The 21,077-nt window shown below is 43.0% G+C and overlaps 1 protein-coding gene across 1 annotated transcript; it reads right to left on the reverse strand.

Moving 5' to 3' along the window:
* Positions 1-7,890: 7,890 nt before the first annotated feature.
* On the reverse strand, positions 7,891-17,870 carry LOC308315046 (amphoterin-induced protein 3-like; the record flags this gene model as incomplete). The annotated part of the gene is made up of 7 exons (XM_080762869.1): positions 7,891-8,018; positions 8,311-8,420; positions 9,535-9,788; positions 11,270-11,558; positions 12,354-12,548; positions 16,634-16,935; positions 17,478-17,870. 7 exons carry the CDS (start codon positions 17,868-17,870, stop codon positions 7,891-7,893), a joined length of 1,671 nt encoding a protein of 556 aa, XP_080618995.1.
* Between the last annotated feature and the right edge of the window lie 3,207 nt (positions 17,871-21,077).

Below are 21,077 nucleotides of genomic sequence, written 5' to 3' on the forward strand. Positions count from 1 at the left end.
CCAGCATTCACTGCCGTATAGGAGAACAGACTATACTGTTGCATTGAAGAAAGTTGCACATGGCTAATGGACGTAATACTTGAACTGAACTTGTAACTGTTTTCATGCGGCTTGCTTACTAGGGTTATATTTGCATGTCGAAAAATGTTCATACATTTTCAACCTTTTTCCCCCAAAAATAGCAGATCTACAATAACATCAAGCAATGTTGTAAGCTTGTAGATCAGCTGTTGTATTCATATCCTCCAATGTGCAATGCCAAAAATGCAATTAAATTGTTAATTATTTGTGTGGAAAATGAATCGTCAATTTAAATGTGTCATCGTGGCTAATTCGCTAATATGCTATTTCCATTCAGTGAAGAGTTTCCATGTAGGGAAAGGGAAGGCCATGTTGTTTAATTAATATTATGGCATTCTTGTTGTTTTTCGTGTCTTTGAAGCTTGTGTGATGCTTTAACCCGTTAAGGACTGGAACACATTTGTTTCACCTAAACATTATTTAACCACTATTTTAAACTTTAGCTGTTGAAAAAAAATGAAAAAAGTACAAATGTGTGAAAATCTTTGAATAAATGTGTTCTTTCACAGTTTTTAACGCATAGCTTTGCTTCTGGGGAGGTCCCTCAACATATTTTCAGATGGGTGTCGCCGGCCACATACATTGCTGGGGGTCCTTGACATGAACATAATTACACAAAAATAATTCAGAAAACTTTAGAAGACATTTTGTAGAATGTGGTCTCAGTCCTAAACGGGTTAAAGGCTGAGTATCCTTTCTTAGCTGCCAAGAAACCGAAGGGCACAAAAATAATCTATAAAAGATCAAGTCTTCTCAGCAAACCGGTGCAACTGAGCGGGATAAAAGAGCTGTTGGCCAAAGTTGAAAGCTTGGCCGAGATAAAAAAAACACCAGCCTGAAGTTAAGTCTGATAAGCCGGTCATCACACCCAGGGCTGGACAAAGCAGCAGCTTAGCGTGCTGCCTGGAAGGTTCAATTTAACCTGAGCTCGATTCTACAAAATGGCTTCTAAATCCTGACAGTTTCCTGAAAAAAACATGTTTCTATGTCAGTGGTGTTCAAACTTTTTCATGTCAAAGACCCCCAGAATTATCTTTATTTGGCTGTGGACCACTGGACCCCCATCTGAAAATATGTTGTCCCAGGGACCCCCCCCCCCACCAGAAGTGTAGTCATCAGGCAGGAACAATCGCACGGAACTTCCTTTTCCCTCAATCCGGAAGAATAACAATAAAAGCTCTCGTAGCTTGTAGCTTTTATTGAGAGAAATCGGTTTGAGGGAAAAAGAAGTTCCGGAAGATTGTTGACTACAAAACAATACTACAACATGACGTAGCGATATCATCCGCTCCCGACCGGTTCATGAACCCGAAATGGAATGGTGCCCAGGCTACTGTGGTGGTGGTCCACCCATGCCACGGGCCCATCCACAGCTTCTGCCCTGTTCCGCAGGTATCTGGGCAGCCCTGCCCACTTCTGTCCCTCGTGAGAGACTTTTCTGACTGGCAAGTAGAACAGGCTAGTTTGTCTCAGAAACTGGCTGAGAAGTAAGCAGAAGTAAGCTTAGAGGTATACTGAGGCCAATGTTGAACAATAATTGGCCTGTCGCTGTCCATCTGCACTGGTGCTGGATCAGTCTCTGTCGCTGTCCATCTGCGCTGGTGCTGGATCAGTCTCTGTCGCTGTCCATCTGCGCTGGTGCTGGATCAGTCTCTGTCGCTGTCCATCTGCGCTGGTGCTGGATCAGTCTCTGTCGCTGTCCATCTGCGCTGGTGCTGGATCAGTCTCTGTCGCTGTCCATCTGTGCTGGTGCTGAACCAGACTCTGTCTGTCGCTGTCCATCTGCGGTGGTGCTGAACCAGACTCTGTCTGTCGCTGTCCATCTGCGGTGGTGCTGAACCAGACTCTGTCTGTCGCTGTCCATCTGCGGTGGTGCTGAACCAGACTCATCTGTGGTGGTGCTGAAAGAAATACAGTATATATTATTTTGTTTTGTTCACAGTATTGAGTTTAATTTACTTTTTAAGTTTAACTTTTGGCAATACGCTGCCAACAAAAGCCTATTGACGTAGTTAAATGGAATTGTTGCATTTGTAGTGACTGTTTTGGTCCGAAGGTACTGTATTGCAGGAGATCGATGTAGGCTGAGGTATTTGCATAGATTATTTTCCACAGCTGGCACCCTTGGCATAAACCCTAGCACACTTGTTCTGGACATGTCATACGTACTTAAAGATTTTTTTAATTATTATAATTTGGGGAAAAAGGAATTTTCAATATAGGCATTTAGAGGAAATAGCTCTTAACTCCAGAGCGATTTACAACACAGAACAACACATAATACATCAAATACATTTAAATAGTACATCTAGGATCATATGTAAACCGAGAAATTAATGTTTCGGAAACACTGCTAGAGCTGTAAAAATCCTCCCTTATCGGGGGCACTGGCATATGTTTTCCAATGGGGGTCCGTTCGCACACACGCACATGCACAACACACACGCGCGCACACACACGCACGCACATGCACACACGCACAACGAATCCAACCGTGATGGACCAGGACTTAAGGGTGCAGGTCAGGTCAAGAGATTGATATCCAGTCTGCAGCCTTTGTTGTATTTGAGATCAGATCCCTCTTGGTTTCACAAGCTGTATATTTTAGACTTCCAGAAAGGATTACACAGATAGATAGACGAGGCAGATTGGTCTCTCTGGTGTCAGTGACCTAATGTTCTAGTATACTCCTCTCACTGAGAAATGTGACCTCACACAGTCTTTTACCCATTTAGGCCTGACGTCGACATTTAAAAAATGTCTTCTAAATCCTGACAGTTTTCTGAAATAACTATGTTTCTATGTCAGCGGTGCTCAATATTTCATGTCAAGGACCCCAAAAATATATGTAATTGTCATCATTCACCATATTATTTGCCTTCTTTAAACTTTTGATAGAACACTTTTGTTCTAGGGTGAATGTTGAATTCCGGATTTTTTTTACTTAGTATTTCAACATTCCAGTGGTGACTTACACCATGGTTCACTTTGTGTTTGTATATTTCCCCCAAATTGGTCATCAAAAAGATTGTGACTCAGTACAACATGTGCTTGCTTTTGACTCCTCTAGTATATCCTTGTTCCTTGTTTGCTCTTTCTTTGCTCGACTAAATACCATAAGATTTCAGTCATATTTGGCACAAATTGTTTGCTTGCTTGTTTGCAGTACATATTATGGGCTTGCTTTTGGTACCTCTACTAGACGTGTGCAGTCTATTTCCTAGATAAGCAGCACATTACATCTAATCGAGGCTGGGCATTGTTTGTGTCAGGTCTGTGAGAGATTATAGTAAAACGGAGCACCTCGGGATGTGTTCCTGTTTTCTGACAGATAAGATGTTTTAAAAAAAAAAAACTTCCTGAATGAATTCCCAGACTTGAGGGCAGAACAAATTTTTTTTTTTCCTCACTAGATATTATTCATTCGACTGCCGACTTTGCCAAGTTCACGTTACGTTCAAGCTACACAGAATATATGTGTAGCTTTGTATAGCTGAAGTTCAAACCGGCTCAACTTATTGTTTCTTTACTTTTGTAGCTGTTGTAGCTTTTGTAGCAAGACGTCAGATGTGTCTCCTTTGTATATTCATGTTGCTGGCTTCCATTGACAATGAATGGTAGACTGTATCTCTGTATCTTCATGTTGCTGGCTTCCATTGACAATGAATGGTAGACTGTATCTCTGTATCTTCATGTCGCTGGCTTCCATTGACAATGAATGGTAGACTGTATCTCTGTATCTTCATGTTGCTGGCTTCCATTGACAATGAATGGTAGACTGTATCTCTGTATCTTCATGTCGCTGGCTTCCATTGACAATGAATGGTAGACTGTATCTCTGTATCTTCATGTTGCTGGCTTCCATTGACAATGAATGGTAGACTGTATCTCTGTATCTTCATGTCGCTGGCTTCCATTGACAATGAATGGTAGACTGTATCTTTGTATCTTCATGTCGCTGGGCTTCCGCTGAAAAATGTCAGCCTGTATATTTGCAGATAGATAGATAGATCTTTATTTGTCATTGCAACGTGTACAACGAAATTAAAAGTGCCAACCAATCAGTGCATTATATCACAAAAACAACATACTGTACAAGCTAAAACAAAACACACATGACTTCTTGTTGCACAACCCCAGCAGCACTAATGCACAAACATGTAATTTCAGCTGTTATCGCACAACAAACCCTTCTTGTACTTATTGATAGCAGAGAAAACTAAAATGTGTCGCAGCAACAGATCAATCTTTAGCAGCATTGAGTGCAACTACCGCTGTGGGATAGAAGCTGTTACTGAATCTGTTGGTCTTGGACTTGATCACTCTGTACCGTCTGCCTGATGGCAACAGTTCAAACAGTGAGTGAGCGTGGTGGGAAGTGTCTTTCATAATGTTCAGAGTTTTTTTTATGACAGCGGTCTCTGTGTGGGGAGAGGGCAGCCAACGATCTTCTGTGCTGTATTTATGACCCCCTGGAGCTTTTTCCTCTGCGCCACTGTACAGCTGCCGTTGTGAACGCAGAATGAGTCCAGTGACTAATGGTCGTAGTGGATATAAATTCCCCACACCTTTTTTGCATTCATTGTGGGGTGAAAAAGTTAATCGTACATTTATTGCAGTTATTTCAAACTATAGCAACAATAACCAACCATCAAATATGTACATAGATGTTTATTGAGAAATTGGGCAGTATGACAGAACTGTCAGAACCTGCATGTCAAAAACACATTTCAGAGAATGAGGGTGCAGTCAACTGAAGATTGACCTTTGACACGTGCCTATCTCTATACAACAGTGGTTCTCAAACTGTGACCCCCCCACAGTGGTCCAGGGTGGTCCTAGAATGATTTCGAGTCCCAGGGACATTTTATGAGTCACACGTTAGCAGTCATATTTTGCCATGTTTACAAATTGCAGCATTTAACTCCCATTTAATTTTATATGGTTGCGAACGCAGTGAGCACTAACTATGAAATATCACATTTTATTTTACGTGTATTATTTTTACTGTACATGCCGAGTATTGTAGTGCATCCCGTGGGTGCAGAGGTTGTTGTTTTATTGCGTCCCTTAACTATATAAATGCAAAATGCACCCTATTTTAATCTCTGTAATGTGCAGCATATAGTTTTCTCACTCAGCATACAGTCCTAATTGCAGAGTGGACATGTTTGTTTTGTTTTAAACTACTAAAAATCTGAAAAATGCAGCCGTGTGCAGCCAGGGACCTTAACTGTATACAGGTGATCCCATTTAGGCCTGACGTCGACATAAATTTTAAATCATGACAGTTTTCTGTCATGATTTATTTTTACGATTACAAAAAAAATAGCAGACCTACAAGCTTGTAGCGTGCCACTCGGTGGCGCGCTATGAGCTTGTAGATCTGCTATTTTTCAATAGCTAAAGTATAACATAATGATTAGTTAAAACACCAAAAGGGGTTCCCGTACAGAATGGGTTAAAGACCTTTGTAATACCTCTAAAACGTAATAGTCAGCAATCAACAAACTACATTATTTAAAAAAAAATCAAACATTGGCCAAAATGTACAATATCACTTAAAGGACAATTTTATTCTACTCGCTCTGTGTCTCATAGGAGGGCTGTGAAATCCGTCCACCAGTGACATCATAGTTAGGCAGATTTTCTTTTTATACAAGATTGTTTTTAAATTTTTATTTAGATTTTTATTATACAGTTATTATAGAGTTTTAGTCTATAGTTTATATTTGTTGACGAAATAGTTTTAGTCATCGTAGTCATTTCATTCCATTTCCATTTAGTTTTCGTCAGTGAAAATAGGTATAGTCAACCCAGTATAGTTACTTGGCACATGCATTACGTCGGGGCATGGGAACTAGAGGGGGGGAACAAATATTTACTATTCTGTGCCTCTGGAATGGTGATGAGTCCAGGCTCTGGTGGCCGTTGCAACGCTCGGCTCGGCGAGTCGCTCGGCGGTGCCTCACGTGGTTCAAGGCCACCAGAGACGGCGCTTCTCCGTCATGGACACAAAACTTTACCTTTATCTGCAACAAAAAAAAGTTGTTTGGTGGACACAAAAATAATAGACGTAAGCGGGATTCGAACCCAGGAGGTATGGATTGAAAGTCTATTGCCGCTCACTGAACCAGTCTGTCTGCCGCTGTCCATCTGCGCTGCGGTGCTGCAAGTCTTTGTCTGTCGCTGTCCATGTGTGGTGGTGCTGAAATACGGTATATAGTTTTGTTCACAGTATTGAGTTCCCTGTAAGTTTTACTTTTGTCTAAGCTGCCAACAACAGCCTATTGACGTTGTTAAATAGAATTGTTGCAATGCAATGCATTTGTAGTGACTTTGTACTGGTCCGAAGGTACTGTATAGCAGGAGATATTTCTGACAGATGTAGCTGAGGGCTGATACCACCCAACACTGAGTGGCACTCCCTTTTCTGACTAATCAGTCCGCTCAGCTCATACGCTGTACACAACTGACCTCATTTATTAAACGGCAGCTTAACGCCTGATTTTTTGTGCTTGCACGCCATGTCTACAAGCTCATTATGTGACGCAAAACCTGCTATTTTCCTGGCGAGTATAAATCAGGCTTTATTTATAGTCCCATCAGTGAAGAGAGATGACGTTCGTATCCATTTACAGTCCATTTAGAACATCATGTACATTTTCTACCGCAGTTGAGTTCATGGATTTCACAACAGCACGCCCAGACTTCCCGGTCTTTCATTGCCATCCCAGTTCCTGCTCACTGATGCATGCGTCCCTAAAGATGACATCAGGGAACGGTTTTCTATACCTCTGGTCTGCTTTGAGGCAGGATTCCAGAGAAGAAGATATATTACCTCATGATCAGCTCTGGTCCCCAGGAAAACTAGTTCAAGTAGCATAAAAATATGTTCAGCCACGAATATATACAACACCATAAACCGTGTACATTTGAAAATAAACAATCTACACTTGGCTGTTTTAAAAATGAGTTTGGGGAAGGAAAATAAATACATAGTTTTAACAACACATCTTTTACGGGGGGGTCCTTGGCACAGCATCCTTTCTGAGGGTCTACAGTCAGATTATATTATATTTTGGGGGACCATTAACATATTGATTGCCAGGTATAAAATAATGAATTCTCCCGCCAAGTCTTTTTTATTTATTATTATACCATTTTGTCGACGCGTGTCCAGGATGTAAACAAAAGCTGTTTGGCGTGGCGGACGATAAATCTTTGTCTTACACCCGGAAAATAAATGTTGTAAACGCGATCATCTAGGAGAAAAGAAAATCCAAGATAAATGTGGAGGTGGCTGGATGGACTGAGTAAAAAAAATATCACACCCGTGTGAAGTGAGTGGCGCTCTTATCATCATACGCCGTCATCATGCATCATCTCATTCTGGCCAATCACAAACCCTCAAAGCTGGACATAGGAGGGGCCAGCCAGCCATGTGTCGTGCAGAGAGGGCACTTTTGGTCGACGGCCATCTTTCGTCATAGTATTAGTCGATGACAACACTGCGGGTGTGGGTCTCCCACTTCCACTGGGTTAGAACACACTACTACAGTGAACAACTAACAGGTTTTCATATCTCGACGATGGCGGCTGTGTAGGGAGTCATGGTCAGCGGGGACTCTCACTGGGTTAGAACACACTACTACAGTGAACAACTAACAGGTGTTCACATCTCGACGATGGCGGCCGTGAAGGGAATCACACTCAGCGGGGGGTGGGTGTGAAGGGAGTCATGGTCAGCGGGGGGTGGGTGTGAAGGGAGTCATGGTCAGCGGGGGGTGGGTGTGAAGGGAGTCATGGTCAGCGGGGGGTGGGTGTGAAGGGAGTCATGGTCAGCGGGGGGTGGGTCTCCCACTCCCACTGAGACGGCGACGGCATCGGGAGGTGGTCTGCGGCGATGGTCTTCACCAGGCGTCCGTTCTGTAGGCCTGTCACGGATACACACACATTTTGTCAGTTGAAAATGTATTGTCACACAGATGATTTTGATTAACGGTGTAAAGCTGCTATAAGCAATAATATGTCAACATTCTAATAACCTTTTTTTTGGTATTCAGACAGACAGCAATGAGTAAAATGAGTTAAACTATTGCGATTATCTCAAATAATTGCGATTATTAGGAGGATATTATGTAATTAATTGCGACATCATCAGGCGACCCCTACCGTTATGTATGTCAGCATCAATGAATGCCACGTGGTGTCGACCCAAACCCAAACCCTCGGGCGAGGAGGGAGATTTGACCCTGGTGGTGGAGACGGAGGAGGGGGCTGAGAACACCGAGTAGAGGGAGCTGGGTTCGTAGCCCATCATGGGAGGGGGTCTGACCCTGGTGGAGAACAAAGGTTATTATAGTTAAAGCCGAATACTTCACCCTTTTTGCAATATAAATTATATGTTGACACCCCGAACGCCCATGGTTATTTAATCCATTAAATCAAAGAGCCCGGCCATGAAACACAGACAGAACAGATCATATGTGTACGAGGCCAGAGCAGCATGCAGCCTGTCCTGCACTGCACGCAGGCAGTACAGTAGAGTGAACGGTGTGAGACTTGCTTGCTTGCCTTGCTACTGCTGGTTTCCCTCTGGTTTGCACACCAAACAAGCTACTAACCACCAGTTAACTTGCCAAGTTGCCATATGCTTAAATGTTTTATAAAATCAATCGGATTATCACAGCTGAAGAAGCGTCAGGTTTTCGTCATGTTGCACTGAGTCTCGTTAACCCAGCTGGCTGCGATGAATAAAACCTATAATTATTAATCAACGTCACCAAATGATCCATGGTGATATATAACTTAAAAACTACACTTAAAGCAACTTCACTTCAGAGGAAACTAAGGGAGGGAGCTGAAGCAGCTATTCGTGTTTACTCACCAGTCGTCCACCACCACCACCACTGTATGGAATCCATTCGAATGATTGGAAATGGAAGTTATGGAACATTAATAGCCTATTCTAACGTGAGTTACATACATCCTTTATTTTTCGATAAATCCGTTGATCTCCGTTCTCACTTTCACACTGAAACACGGCGCCGCCGCGCCGCCATTTAGTGCTGCTTTGTTTTTTTCTCTCTTTTTTTTCTGTCAGGCTTTTGTCGGGCTTCGGCTGTATTATGTTTATTACATTATAGTAATTTTTAGGGTCGGGCCGAGCCTCGGGCCATCGGTTTTGATATCAATCTCCATCCTAATCAATCGTCACACTGTACTAATTAATAGGACGGAGACCTCGGTCTGGGGCCCTTAAACTGTTAACAAGTCAACTAGTACCAACGAGGTCAACTAGTGGATTTACTAGTCGACTATTCAATTAGTCACTAGTTGAAAAGTCGACTAGTTGCTTAAAGCCCTAGAGTGGACCTGCAAAAAACGCTGCGAGGCAGCTCCTCGCGGTCCTTTTTGAACAGCCTATACAACAAAGCCTGCAACACTCACCTGGTGGAGAACTGTTGGGAGAACACGGGGCACAGGGAGTTGGGCTCGTAGCCCACCACCACGGTGGTGGGGAGGGGTTGTTTCCCCCCCCCTCCTCCTCCTCCCCCTGCCCCGGGGGGCTTGCAGCAGCGGCAGCGGCAGGGTGTGAGGTAGAGGTAGACCAGGATGAGCACCATGGTGACGGCGCAGCCCAGCAGCGTGGTGTAGCCCTCGCTGAACGGCTCGGCGGCCGGACGCGTCACCGTCACGTTCACCTTCATGAAAACCAGACACGGACCATGTCACACCCAGAGTGTATATAGGAGAAGAGCGACACGCTTTGATCTCGCCGCAAAGCGGGTGCCTATGGGCTATAGATCCAAACATTGCTCCTATGGCTGGAACTATCCCATTGAGATAGAATGAGCACTTCCGCATTCCATTGTTACAATGGGAGTCAACACTAGTGTCGCCACTCTCTTACTATAGGCTATTACTCTGGTCACACCTAACATTATATACTGGCCTCGGACACCGCATGCATTTTCTTTTCAAAAGAAAAGGAAAACCCTGGGCAAGAGCCATAGACACGCGTAAAGATCACATAAAGATCTATTGAGTGGCTCCCTCTTGTTGCCTAAAAGAGTTCTAGATTACTTTATTCCTCTCTTTGGGAATTTTGTCCTGTTTTTTGTCCAGCTGCCACATACTGTACTGCTTTACTGTAAATGTAGTAAACACAAGTAACTTCATGGAATAAATTGTGGCCTATACTTGCAGTGTTGCAATATTATTGTAGTTTTACTCCAATACATTTATTTGAAAACTATAGTTACTAGTTACTTTGCAGATTTAGATTATTATTGTAAAACACTAAACAACATCAGTCCTATATTGCAGGCTTCTAAATCCTAAAAGCTTTCTGAAAAACCTGTTTCTGTCAGTGGTTTTCAAAATATGATTCGCTGCGGATCTGAAAATATCACTGTGCTACTCAGTCTGAAGAGTCTACTATTCTCCACGGGACATAGATACACAGCTGGTCTGTTCTGACATCACAATGATGTTCTGATATCTGCACAGACTCCATAGTTGGGCATGGCTGACAAATAACTCCATACAAAATATGAGGCTGGGAAAAATACTTGCTTTTTTCGGACCCTGGTTTTGGAATGACCTACAGACCAGACTCAAACTGGCTTCTATGATTCCCCTAGTGAGCTTTAAAAGGATTGCCATGGGCACACTTCCCAAACACTGCTCCTGCTTTGACGTATAGCAAATGTTGGTTCTCTTGCTTTCTAGTTTACTAGCAAATTTTGTTGCTTAGTTTTTATTTATTAGTCTTTTTTGGTTGCGTTACTAGATTTACTTACTGTACTGTATTTAGGATCTTCTTCGGTAGTGGGTACTGTATTTAGGATCTTCTTCGGTAGTGGGTACTGTATTTATGATCTTCTTCGGTAGTGGATACTGTATTTATGAGTGATGCATGTTTGTCCTGTTATTGTTTTGTATTTATTGTTACTGGCAGAGCTGTGTCACTTATTTTGCCTCTTCTCTTGGCCAGTTCACACTTGTAAATGTCTCAATGTGGTTTTTATGGGTTAAATAAATAAAAATAAATAAAAAATAAAATCATAAAAGGGACACAAAATAACTGGGTGTATGGGGCATGCGTTTCGAGTTGCATCGTTCCAAGTAGGTCAGTGCACACCGGGCACTGCTCTAGTAAATAAAGTAACATTATCGTTACCTCGCGGGTGGCGTTCCTGGCCGAGTCCACCGTGGAGGAGGCCGTGCACACGTACAGCCCCGAGTCGTTGAGTGTGGCCGCCGGCACCTCCAGGGTGCCGTTGGCGAACAGGCTCATCGCGGCCGTGGCTTCGTGGTGGTCGTCGCTGCTGTCGTTGAGGCTTGCCGTGGTGACGTAGCCCTGGCCGGGCGTCTGCCACGCGTACCAGAGGTCGGAGGTCGCGCTGCCGCCCACGCTCAACGACGTCTGGCAGTCCAGCTGTACGCGCTCGCCCTCGAACACCCACAGGCTGCAGAGGAGAGGAGGAGGAGGGGGAGGAGGAGGAGGAGGAGGAGGAGGAGGAGGGCAGGGGAAGTTGTTTTAGTTAGCGGAAAGTAACGAAATAACTAACCAAAACTAAATTTGAAAAACATCTTTTTTAACGGATCTAAATAAAAACTACAATAAGTTTTAGTCATAGGCTGGGTTTACCAAACACATATGGTGTAAGATTTGTAGTGCTGCACATGCTCAGATGCCTTCTAGGCATCATACACAGAAGCCTGTGAACGTAGACATTCCGTGCAGATGTGCCACGCAATGGTAGGCCTGGTATGGTAGGCCTCAGGTCTACTATTCTGAAATTTTATTTAATAATATTTGGACTGCTGGACAGCTGACAGTAGGCTCTCTTTACTCTTAAAAAGTATACATAAATATAATAATTATATTTATTATATCATTATCTATGTATCATTTAGTCGACTAAAATGTATTTTGGCCTTGATGCCATCGCTGAAAATAGCCGATCTACATGCTCACAACACGTTGCAGCGTGATGCGTTGTGAGCTTGTAGATCGGCTATTTTCAGCATGCAACCAAGTGTAAAATGACTCATACTGCATCTCTTGTCCACTAGTCCCCTTCCTAGCATTTTAGTCTAGTTTTTTTGCTGTTGACGAAATTGTCAATACATTTAGTCTTAGTTTTAGTCATCGTAGCTTGTAGTTTTCATTTAGTTTTCATTTAGTTTTCGTCAGTGTAAAAAGGTAGTCTTCATTTTAGTCGACGAAAACAACACTGCTCCCGAACTATTGGTATAACCTTGAGACGGTGACGGGCAGCTCCCCGGCGGCGGCGGCGGTGATTCCTCCCGCGCTGCAGTTCCTGAAGAAGAAGCGCGGGTGCTGGAGGAAGCGTACGGCCGTGGTGTGCGCCTCCCCGTAGACGGTGCAGGTGTACTGGTCCCCAAAGTCCTGCAGAGACTGGAAACCCCGCGCCTCCCAGTGCCAGAACACGCTGTGCAATTTAAACACATTTACAACGTTTAGCAGAACGCTCTTAATCCAGAGCGATTTACAGTGTTGGGCAGTAGCTAGCTACAAGTAGCGAAGCTACATAGCTTACTACATTTATCAGTAGCTTGATGGTAGCTTCACTCCTTTTGAACCAAGTAGTGTTTTTTGTAGTGTAGCTATTTTTAGACCCAAGTAGTGACGTAGCTTTCAACAAAAGCTACAAAGTTACAAATTTACTGTTAAATAAAGTTTTGTGGGGGGAAAAAATCCCTGGAAAGAAATCCATGATTGGTTGGTTTAGATAAGAAGAGTCTGACACAAACAAACAGACCACCCGCATTCTCTAGTCTACTCTAAATCCCTGTCTCTCAGCTGGTGCGCAAATGGCTAGGCTGTGGCAATAATAATAATTTAAAAAAAGAACAAAAAAGAACTAAAATCGTTCATTTTTTGGAACCATGAACTTTAGTTCAAAATGTTGAATTATGAACTGAATTAGTTCCTTTAAAAAAAATTAACTGTCAACTGAACTATAGTTAATAAAAAAAAGAACTTTCCGGGTTCGATTCCCGCTGGGGACGCTGTGGGCACTGGCGGCGTGTTCCCTCCTCCGCGTCATCAGTGCCCATACCCGAGGTGGGGGTTGGCGATAGGGCCTTTCTGTGTGGAGTTTGCATGTTCTCCCCGTGTCCCCTAGGGTAGATACCCTCACAAAAACATGCCGTAATCCTGGTCTCTAAAACTACCTCCCCCTGGCCAGCCGGGGCGCCTGATGGAGGGGAAAGGAACTGGTCGGAATAACGTGTCCCTTCCGCACGCTACGTCCGGCCGGGGAAATTCCCCTCTGTCAGGTGAAAAGAAGCAACTTGGACTCCTCATGCATAGAAGGAGGCATGAGGTCAGTCCGCTGCCCCCCCAGGTTGGCAGAGGAAGTGTAGCGCCTAGGATTACATTAGATAATTGGCACTGGGTGAAAAAAAAGAAAACTGGGTTACAAAATCGTGGGATAAAAAAAAAAAAAAAAAAAAAAAAGAACTTTCCCAACACTGAACACATGAATCAGCCACACCGCAAGGTACATTAATACAAGTAAATGTGAAAAAGTTGACACCAAAAGCCAGACAGAGGGCTTGTTTGTTTTTTAATAAACAACCAAACTCAGCATTTTTGCCTGCCTATTAGGCTATTTGTTCGGTGGAAACGTGATCATGAAGTTGATAAAAAATATTTAAAAAAAAAAGTAGTGTCCATGTAGCTAGCTACTTTTGCCATGTAGCTTATAGTGTAGCTTGCTATAATTATCTGGGGATAGCTTTGTTGTAGTTGAGCTATATTTAATAGGGCTGTCAGAACGAATTTCATAATATGAAAGAAATTCGAATATTAAAAAAAATATATATATTCGAAAGCTAAAATTGCCATTCGAATGGAGCTTTTATCATTTATTAATTCTATTTAATATTTTTATTTTGTTTTATGTTATTTTATCCGCTCACTAAATGTATTGAGTAACGAATCTACCGCTGTGAAATCTCCCATCTGCACGCACGCACACACGGTCACACGCGCGCCTCGTCACCTCCTCCCTCCTCTGCACGCATGCACACACGCAGTCGCACAGCGCGCTGCAACTAAGAAGAATCACTCGCATGTTTTATTAGTACCGTCGAGTCTGTCGCATATTGTGGACAGTTTGAAAATGCGGGTCCTACGTGCATTAAACCATTAACGTTGGTCCGGCTGGTTTCATTTTGTCCTACGCGATTACGTGAATCAGCATGGCTGCGCCTGCAGTAGGCTATTACCAAAACAAACACATGGTAGGCTACTTTTGTGTTGCACATGGAAAGCAACTGAAAACGACCATGGATATATTAAAGACAGTTCCCCTGTGCTGCTGTGCACAGCGGAGATAATGCAAAACTCCAGGTACGAACCAAAACACTGACTGTCTGAAGCTGATCATCCACGACTATATCTCCAGACTAGTCCTGCAGTCCCGCAATGAAGGAAAGACAATCTCGCCTCTCACTATAGTCCACTACAATGCCATTCTAGCGTTAAAACCTACATTTATGTGTTATTCAACAATTACTTTAGCGCAAAATATAGGCATCTCTATATATCTTCATTGCTATTTACTAATGATGGCCTGTTCATCGTGACAGCATTCCGTTTAAAAAGAAAAAAGAAAAAGTCCATGATTCCTGACTAGCCTACTCACTACTCAGACTATACTGTATCAGAAGTATACAACGTTCACTGTAAAATGCATTTGCACTATAGACAGACAACAATCTTACCGTGCTGAGTGCACTGTGCTCAATAAAACAACAGTTTAAACGCTATTTTGTGCCGAAAACCATTATTACATGTTCTGAAAATACTGCTTTGTCGTTTGGAAGGGGGGGCCCTCTAGTGGACAGAACGTGCATCGTCAAAACCTTGTTATTCTGTGTATTATTATAGGCTAAATATGAGCTAAAATACAATGTAAATATTCGAATATATTCGAAAATTACAAATAATTAAGCAATGAAATTCGAATTGGATTATAGAGGTGAACTGACAGCCCTAATATTTAATAGAGAGTAACTGGTAGTGTAGCTTACTACATTTTCCAAGTAGCTTGCCCATCACTGGCGATTTACAGTAAGCAAGAACAACACATGCGGTAATACATTACATACATAGAAATAGTCATGTATAGGATCATAAGTAAACCCAGATCAATATGACTAGAAATGTAACGATATATCGTATACTCAAACTGGTGACAATTTAACTTGTGATTTAATTGTGGTGCAAACAGCAGAAGGGCGCGTTAAAAGAAGAATCCATTACATTTGTAGTTGCACACTCAGAGTTATAGACCTGTTATGGTCAAGGGCTAATTTATCCCACACTTTTGCAACCCAGTTTTTTCACCCAGTGTCAATTATCTAATGTAATCATGTGCGCTACAACCTCCTCTGCCAACCTGAGGGCAGCGGACTGACCTCTAGCTCTGTGTTTCTGGTATTATTATTGTCCACTAATTGTGTGTGTCTGTGGCAAAAATAGAATTTTGACAAAAAATGTCCACCACAAGCCGTGCATGGTGAGTTTGGTGACGATCTCTGATGATACCGACCTGAACCAGTGTTGTTTTCGTCGACTAAGACGAAAAATGTTCGTTGACTGCCTTTTCTCACTGACTAACTAAGCTATGATGACTAAAACTAAGACTAAATTGCGTTGCAGTCCCGAACCCTACCAGGGCCCAGGAAATGATTATCCGTCCATTTCCCTCATAGACATTTCAAAAAGTATTTATTTAAAGACCTTTTAAGCCTTGTAGAAAGCCAACTCTTGTTGTGACAAATCATGACAACAAACACAATTATTTGGGCCTTACAAATAATTAGAAGAAAAAAACAGCAGGTTACAACACTATTTTGGTTGTTTTTCTCCTTTGTAATTATTTGTTTGGTTTGTTGTCATGAGTTGTCACAACTCGAGTTGGCTTTGTCCGCGGCGTAACCGTCTTTAAATAAATAATTTTTGAAATGTCTATGGGAAGAATGCATTGGGAATCATTTCCTGGGCCTGGCATTGTCATGAAAGGACTGTGACGCTCTATAGCCTATGTTGACAATTTCGTCAACAAATAAAAGTAAACTAAAATGTTAGGAAGGGACTAGTGGACAAGAGATCCAGTATAAATAAAAGACAAGTCATTTTACACTTGCTGAAAATAGCCAATCTACAAGCACACAACGCGTCGCAGCGCGCCTGTTGTGATCTTGTAGATCGGCTATTTTCAACAAATCTGTCATTTTCACAAGCTCACAACGTGTCAATGTAGATTGGCTAGTTGAACTATTCAAAAATGTTTTTCAAAATAGTAAAAAAAAGGCAAAGAAGTTTAGGGATAAGGGGTTTAGCGGTGACGAAAATGGAGCCCCTGGTTAACTAAAACTAGACTAACACTAAAACATTCCGGGTGACTAAAATGTGCCTAAAACTAAATGAAAGTTTAATTCCAAAGACTATAATAGGACTAGACCTAAACAGAAATTTGCTGCCAACAACAAACACCGGTACCTGTACATGTGGCAGTCGCAGGCCAGCAGAGAGTTGTTGTGCAGGTGCAGGCCCCTCTGCACCAGGCCTGGCAGAGCCTTCACGTCGTCCCAGGGCAGCGCGGGGCCCAGCCGGTTGGACGACAGGTCCAGCGTGGACAGGAACGGGTGGCTGTGGTCACGAACGGAGAAGAAGGGGAAGTGCGCGAGGTGGTTGAGGCTGAAGTAGGCCTTCCTCAGGCTGCCGAGGCCGCTCAGCGCGCCCCCCTCCACCTGGGAGAGGCGGTTGTTGAACAGGAGCAGCTCTTCTAACCTCCACAGGCCCTGTCACAGGGTGAAAGTAAGCAAAAACGGGCATTCATGCCAAATGCATTTTCCCAGATAATTGCCTAATTGCTGGATGTCATTGGACCTCTGTTGACATTTACCGGAAACACAATAGAACGTAGTAGTGATGGGAGATTAATCGGCAAACACATCGCTATATATCGGCCAATTCTATAGTTGTGTTTAGATTAATCTGCATCAATTTGAATAATCAATCCGATTAATGAATCGGTCAGATCGGTCTGTCTTTACAAGCTATCTTCATCATAAAGATAGAGGGATAGCTTGATGAAGGCTGGATAGGCCGAAACGTTGCTATTTCCCTGTAAATTAATGGTGGTCACTGCATTTGAAGACAGTGTGCGCTTGTTTTCCTTGTTCATATTTGGGGCACCGTACCCTCTCCTACGCACCTGTCGCTTGTAGGTGTGCAAAAGCTTTGCTTTTCATTTTCAATTAATTGAAAAATGATGATAAATGCAATCACGAAAATTCTTAACGACAAAGAATCGATAGATAATTGTTAACGTCCCTAATACCTGGAAGTAGTGCGTCTCCACGGTGCGTAGCTGGTTGGAGGACAGGTCCAGGTGTCGGAGCGTGGCCGACACGTTGCCGAAGACACCCGGGGCCAGGCTGGCCAGCTGGTTGTGGGCCAGGCGCAGGGCCTCCAGGCGGGGCACGCCCGCGATGGTGCCGGGTGCCAGCCACGCCAGCTGGTTGTATCCGAGGTCCAGGGTGACGCAGGAGGCGGGCAGCCCCTCCTGGGGCGGGCGGGTCAGCCCCACGGAGCCGCAGCTCACCGTGTCGGAGGTACACAGGCAGACGGACGGGCAGGACGACCCTGACGAGATGCGCAGGAGGAGGAGGAGGAAGGAACGGAGCAGTAGCGCCAGAACCACGGGACCTCCTTGATACGTGCCAGAGGGCATTTTGGGTATTTGTTTTTGCACAAGGATCAGATGGAGGGATTATATCGCCAAACTGGCCTTTAAACGCATCGGGATTGGAAGTCTGGAGGTCTCTGCTGGAGCTTTTGCGCCCCGCGTCCTGACTACGGATAAGCGGTTGAAGATGGATGGATGGGTACCTTAAAAAAAATCTGTATCTTTCCGGCACATTCCGCGTGTTAGGGTTAGGGGACAGCGTTAGCATTGAGCGCGTCAGAATGGCAGTGCGTTGGTAACTGGTTTCCGAATGCCAGTGGTGTGTTAACGGTTTTAAAACGAGGAGTAAATACACACACAAAATAAATATATATATATGAATATGATATTCTTGGCTTAATTAATAATTAGTGCTCTGTTCTTTGTGATCGGCACATGCTCTGTGTAGGCCTATTCGTCGGTCGGTGAATGGAAGTCCTCTTGCGAACAAACACAAGCAGATTTGTTTGTCAACATATCCAACCTCTTAATCCCTCACTCTAATCCTCTCTAACCCTGAAATCATTTAATTTCACATCATTTAATTCACCAAAAATAAATAAATTAGGGTTCAAAAAAGCTAATCCAGTTGGACATATTTGTAGTGCAGAGTAGTATCCAGTGAGGAAGCATTTCTCAATCACTTAATCTTCTGCCAGGGAGCAAAAAGCACGTACAAAATACAACTACATCTTGAGAACTTGATGTGATGCTGTTGTGGTCAAAACTAAATGCTATATACTTCACCATAATAAGATGATCTTTACCAGTAGATTACAGACGATTCATGCAAATAAAATCCTGAAATTGGTGTGAGGAGGGAGGGAAACCCACCCATGCACGCCTGCACATCCCGGACAGGTAGATATGATGTATTCGTTATCCCTCCGATCTCATTCCACAAAGTCCAGAGTGACTGACGTCGGAGCAGCGTGCGTGCAGTCCTCCCACTTTGACTCGGCTCGTTGATTCCGTTCAAAGTTGTCGTTCCGCTCCGCTGTCAAACTCAAACATCTGGACGTCTGATTCTTCTCGTCTGCGTGTCGTCAGATCCTCCTCCGCCGCCTCCAAGGCATTCCAGGGACATCGACATTTAGCCTGTGTGTATAGAGCGCCGAAGTCCTGACGTCACTCGCTCATCCCATGGTTCTGCCTGGTTCACGGAAGTAATTTCTCTATGGAAAATAACATGGGGTCATCTTAGAATCGTTTCATATAAGCATTGTGGTCCAAAAATAAACAAGCTGTCTCTGCGTTATTGTCAGGGAGGGGTCTCTGTATCGTTTACGACAGTCAGTATGATGTATGATACTGATGTCTGTTTCTAGCGAAAATGTAACTAATTCTGCAGCAGTAACAATAGCGTTTTCTCTGTCAGTTGATTCTTCATATCCATATGAGTGAAACGGCCGGGATGACATGTGTGAAAACAATAATTGCTCCAGTGTTTTAGAAATTGATAATTCAAAATATGTTCCTCATTGATTTACATTGTACTCTGAAACAGCTCTCAAAGTCACTCTTTAGTACGTAAACAAATGATTCCGACAATATAGAGCATCACCAAAACTCATGTGGTTTTATTTAAGTTCCTGTTGATGTGTCAATTTTTATTTGGAAGATTTTAATTATCAATTTCTATGGAGCAATTATTTTGATAGGAACCCAAACCTCTAGGAAAGTCGTCTTGCACTTTAAGCTGAGGATTAATTGTCACATTAACGATTAGCGATTTCATTGTGTTGTGTTTTGAACAATGGAACAATTTGTCTCCGTTTGGCTTCATAATCACACATTGCACACGCAGGGCAGATATGTTTGACACAACTTAAATACACAAAGAAATCACTGAAGTGTTTAATAATTTCTAATATTATTTTCTTTCCAAAATAATTTACACAATAGCTGATAGTTGATCTACAAGCTTACAACACGTCTTGCAAGCTTGTAGATCTGCTATTTTTGGAAAAAATGTGTGGATATTTTTCAACAATTGTGATTAGGAGATTATGTAATTGTCTATTCTGCTGTAGAATATATATTCTACAGCAAGCAACTGATTCCTCTCTTAACGTCATGCGCTGGGCCTGGGTGATACAATGAATCAGATTAGTAATACTCTTGCAAATGAATTGTATAAATAAAATAAAACAATTGCAAATATAAATGCACAGATCATTTGTCTCGAGATCTGTAGCTATAGAGGGAAAACGAACGTTTAAAAAGTACATTTGTGTTGATTTATTTCACTGGTTCAACTTCTGCCTCTTCTGAGTTGGAGCGCAATGAGTGCATGCATGCAGAAGCAGCGCACGTACGCAAATGCATGCATGTGCGCTCAAGAGCGAGCTTGCGCAATGCATTATGGGGCAGATTTGCTTCGCTGTGTTTTTGTAGTGACCATCGGATGCTCCCTACAAATCCCAGTTGTGGGATACGTCAGTCCACTACATTAGGGTGCAAAAATTATCACTACATATTCGGACACAAACAAAATGACGGAACCCCAAAGTAGTGCACTATATGGAGCATAGGGAATGAATTCGAACACAGCCATAGTTCCTACCTGGGCTCAGCATAATGACATCATCAGTCTGTACCAAAAAATATTTCCTACCTGGGCTCAGATGGAGCGTTGTGTGCTGTCTTCCAAGTTCCTGTAGTTCCTATTGTTCCTGTATGTTCCAATAGTTCCTGCAGTTCCAATAGTTCCTATTGTTCCTGTAGTTCCAATAGTTCCTACCTGGGCTCAGATGTAGCATTCAGCGTGGTGACACACATCATTCTGGCAGTCTGTAACGAATGCCAGCGAGCTTCAGATCAGAACAGATCAGAGCTGTGCCTTAATCTCCCACAAATAATCCCCTCCTCTCCTTCTGTCTGTCATTTAGAGACTATAGCTACACGTGTGTGTGTGTCATCATGATTAAGTAATGAGAACGTTGCCCCCCCCCCCCCCCCCTCTCTCTCTCTCTCTCTCTCTCTCTCTCTCCATCTGCCCATCTCTCATAACATCACTATTAACTTTGGCCATGTCATGATTCAGAAACTAGTATAGTTGGCTGAAGCTCTCATTGTGAATATTTGTTTCGTCTTGTATTATTAATATTCAAATTCAATCCAAATGGGCTTTATTGGCGTGAGAAAACATATGTTTGTATTGCCAACGCAAATGTTAAAAACAGAACAAAAACAATCAAGAGAAACACATAA

This window comes from Protomyctophum bolini (genome assembly GCF_963924005.1).
Source record: "Protomyctophum bolini genome assembly, chromosome: 5".
In the NCBI taxonomy this organism is placed as follows: domain Eukaryota; kingdom Metazoa; phylum Chordata; class Actinopteri; order Myctophiformes; family Myctophidae; genus Protomyctophum; species Protomyctophum bolini.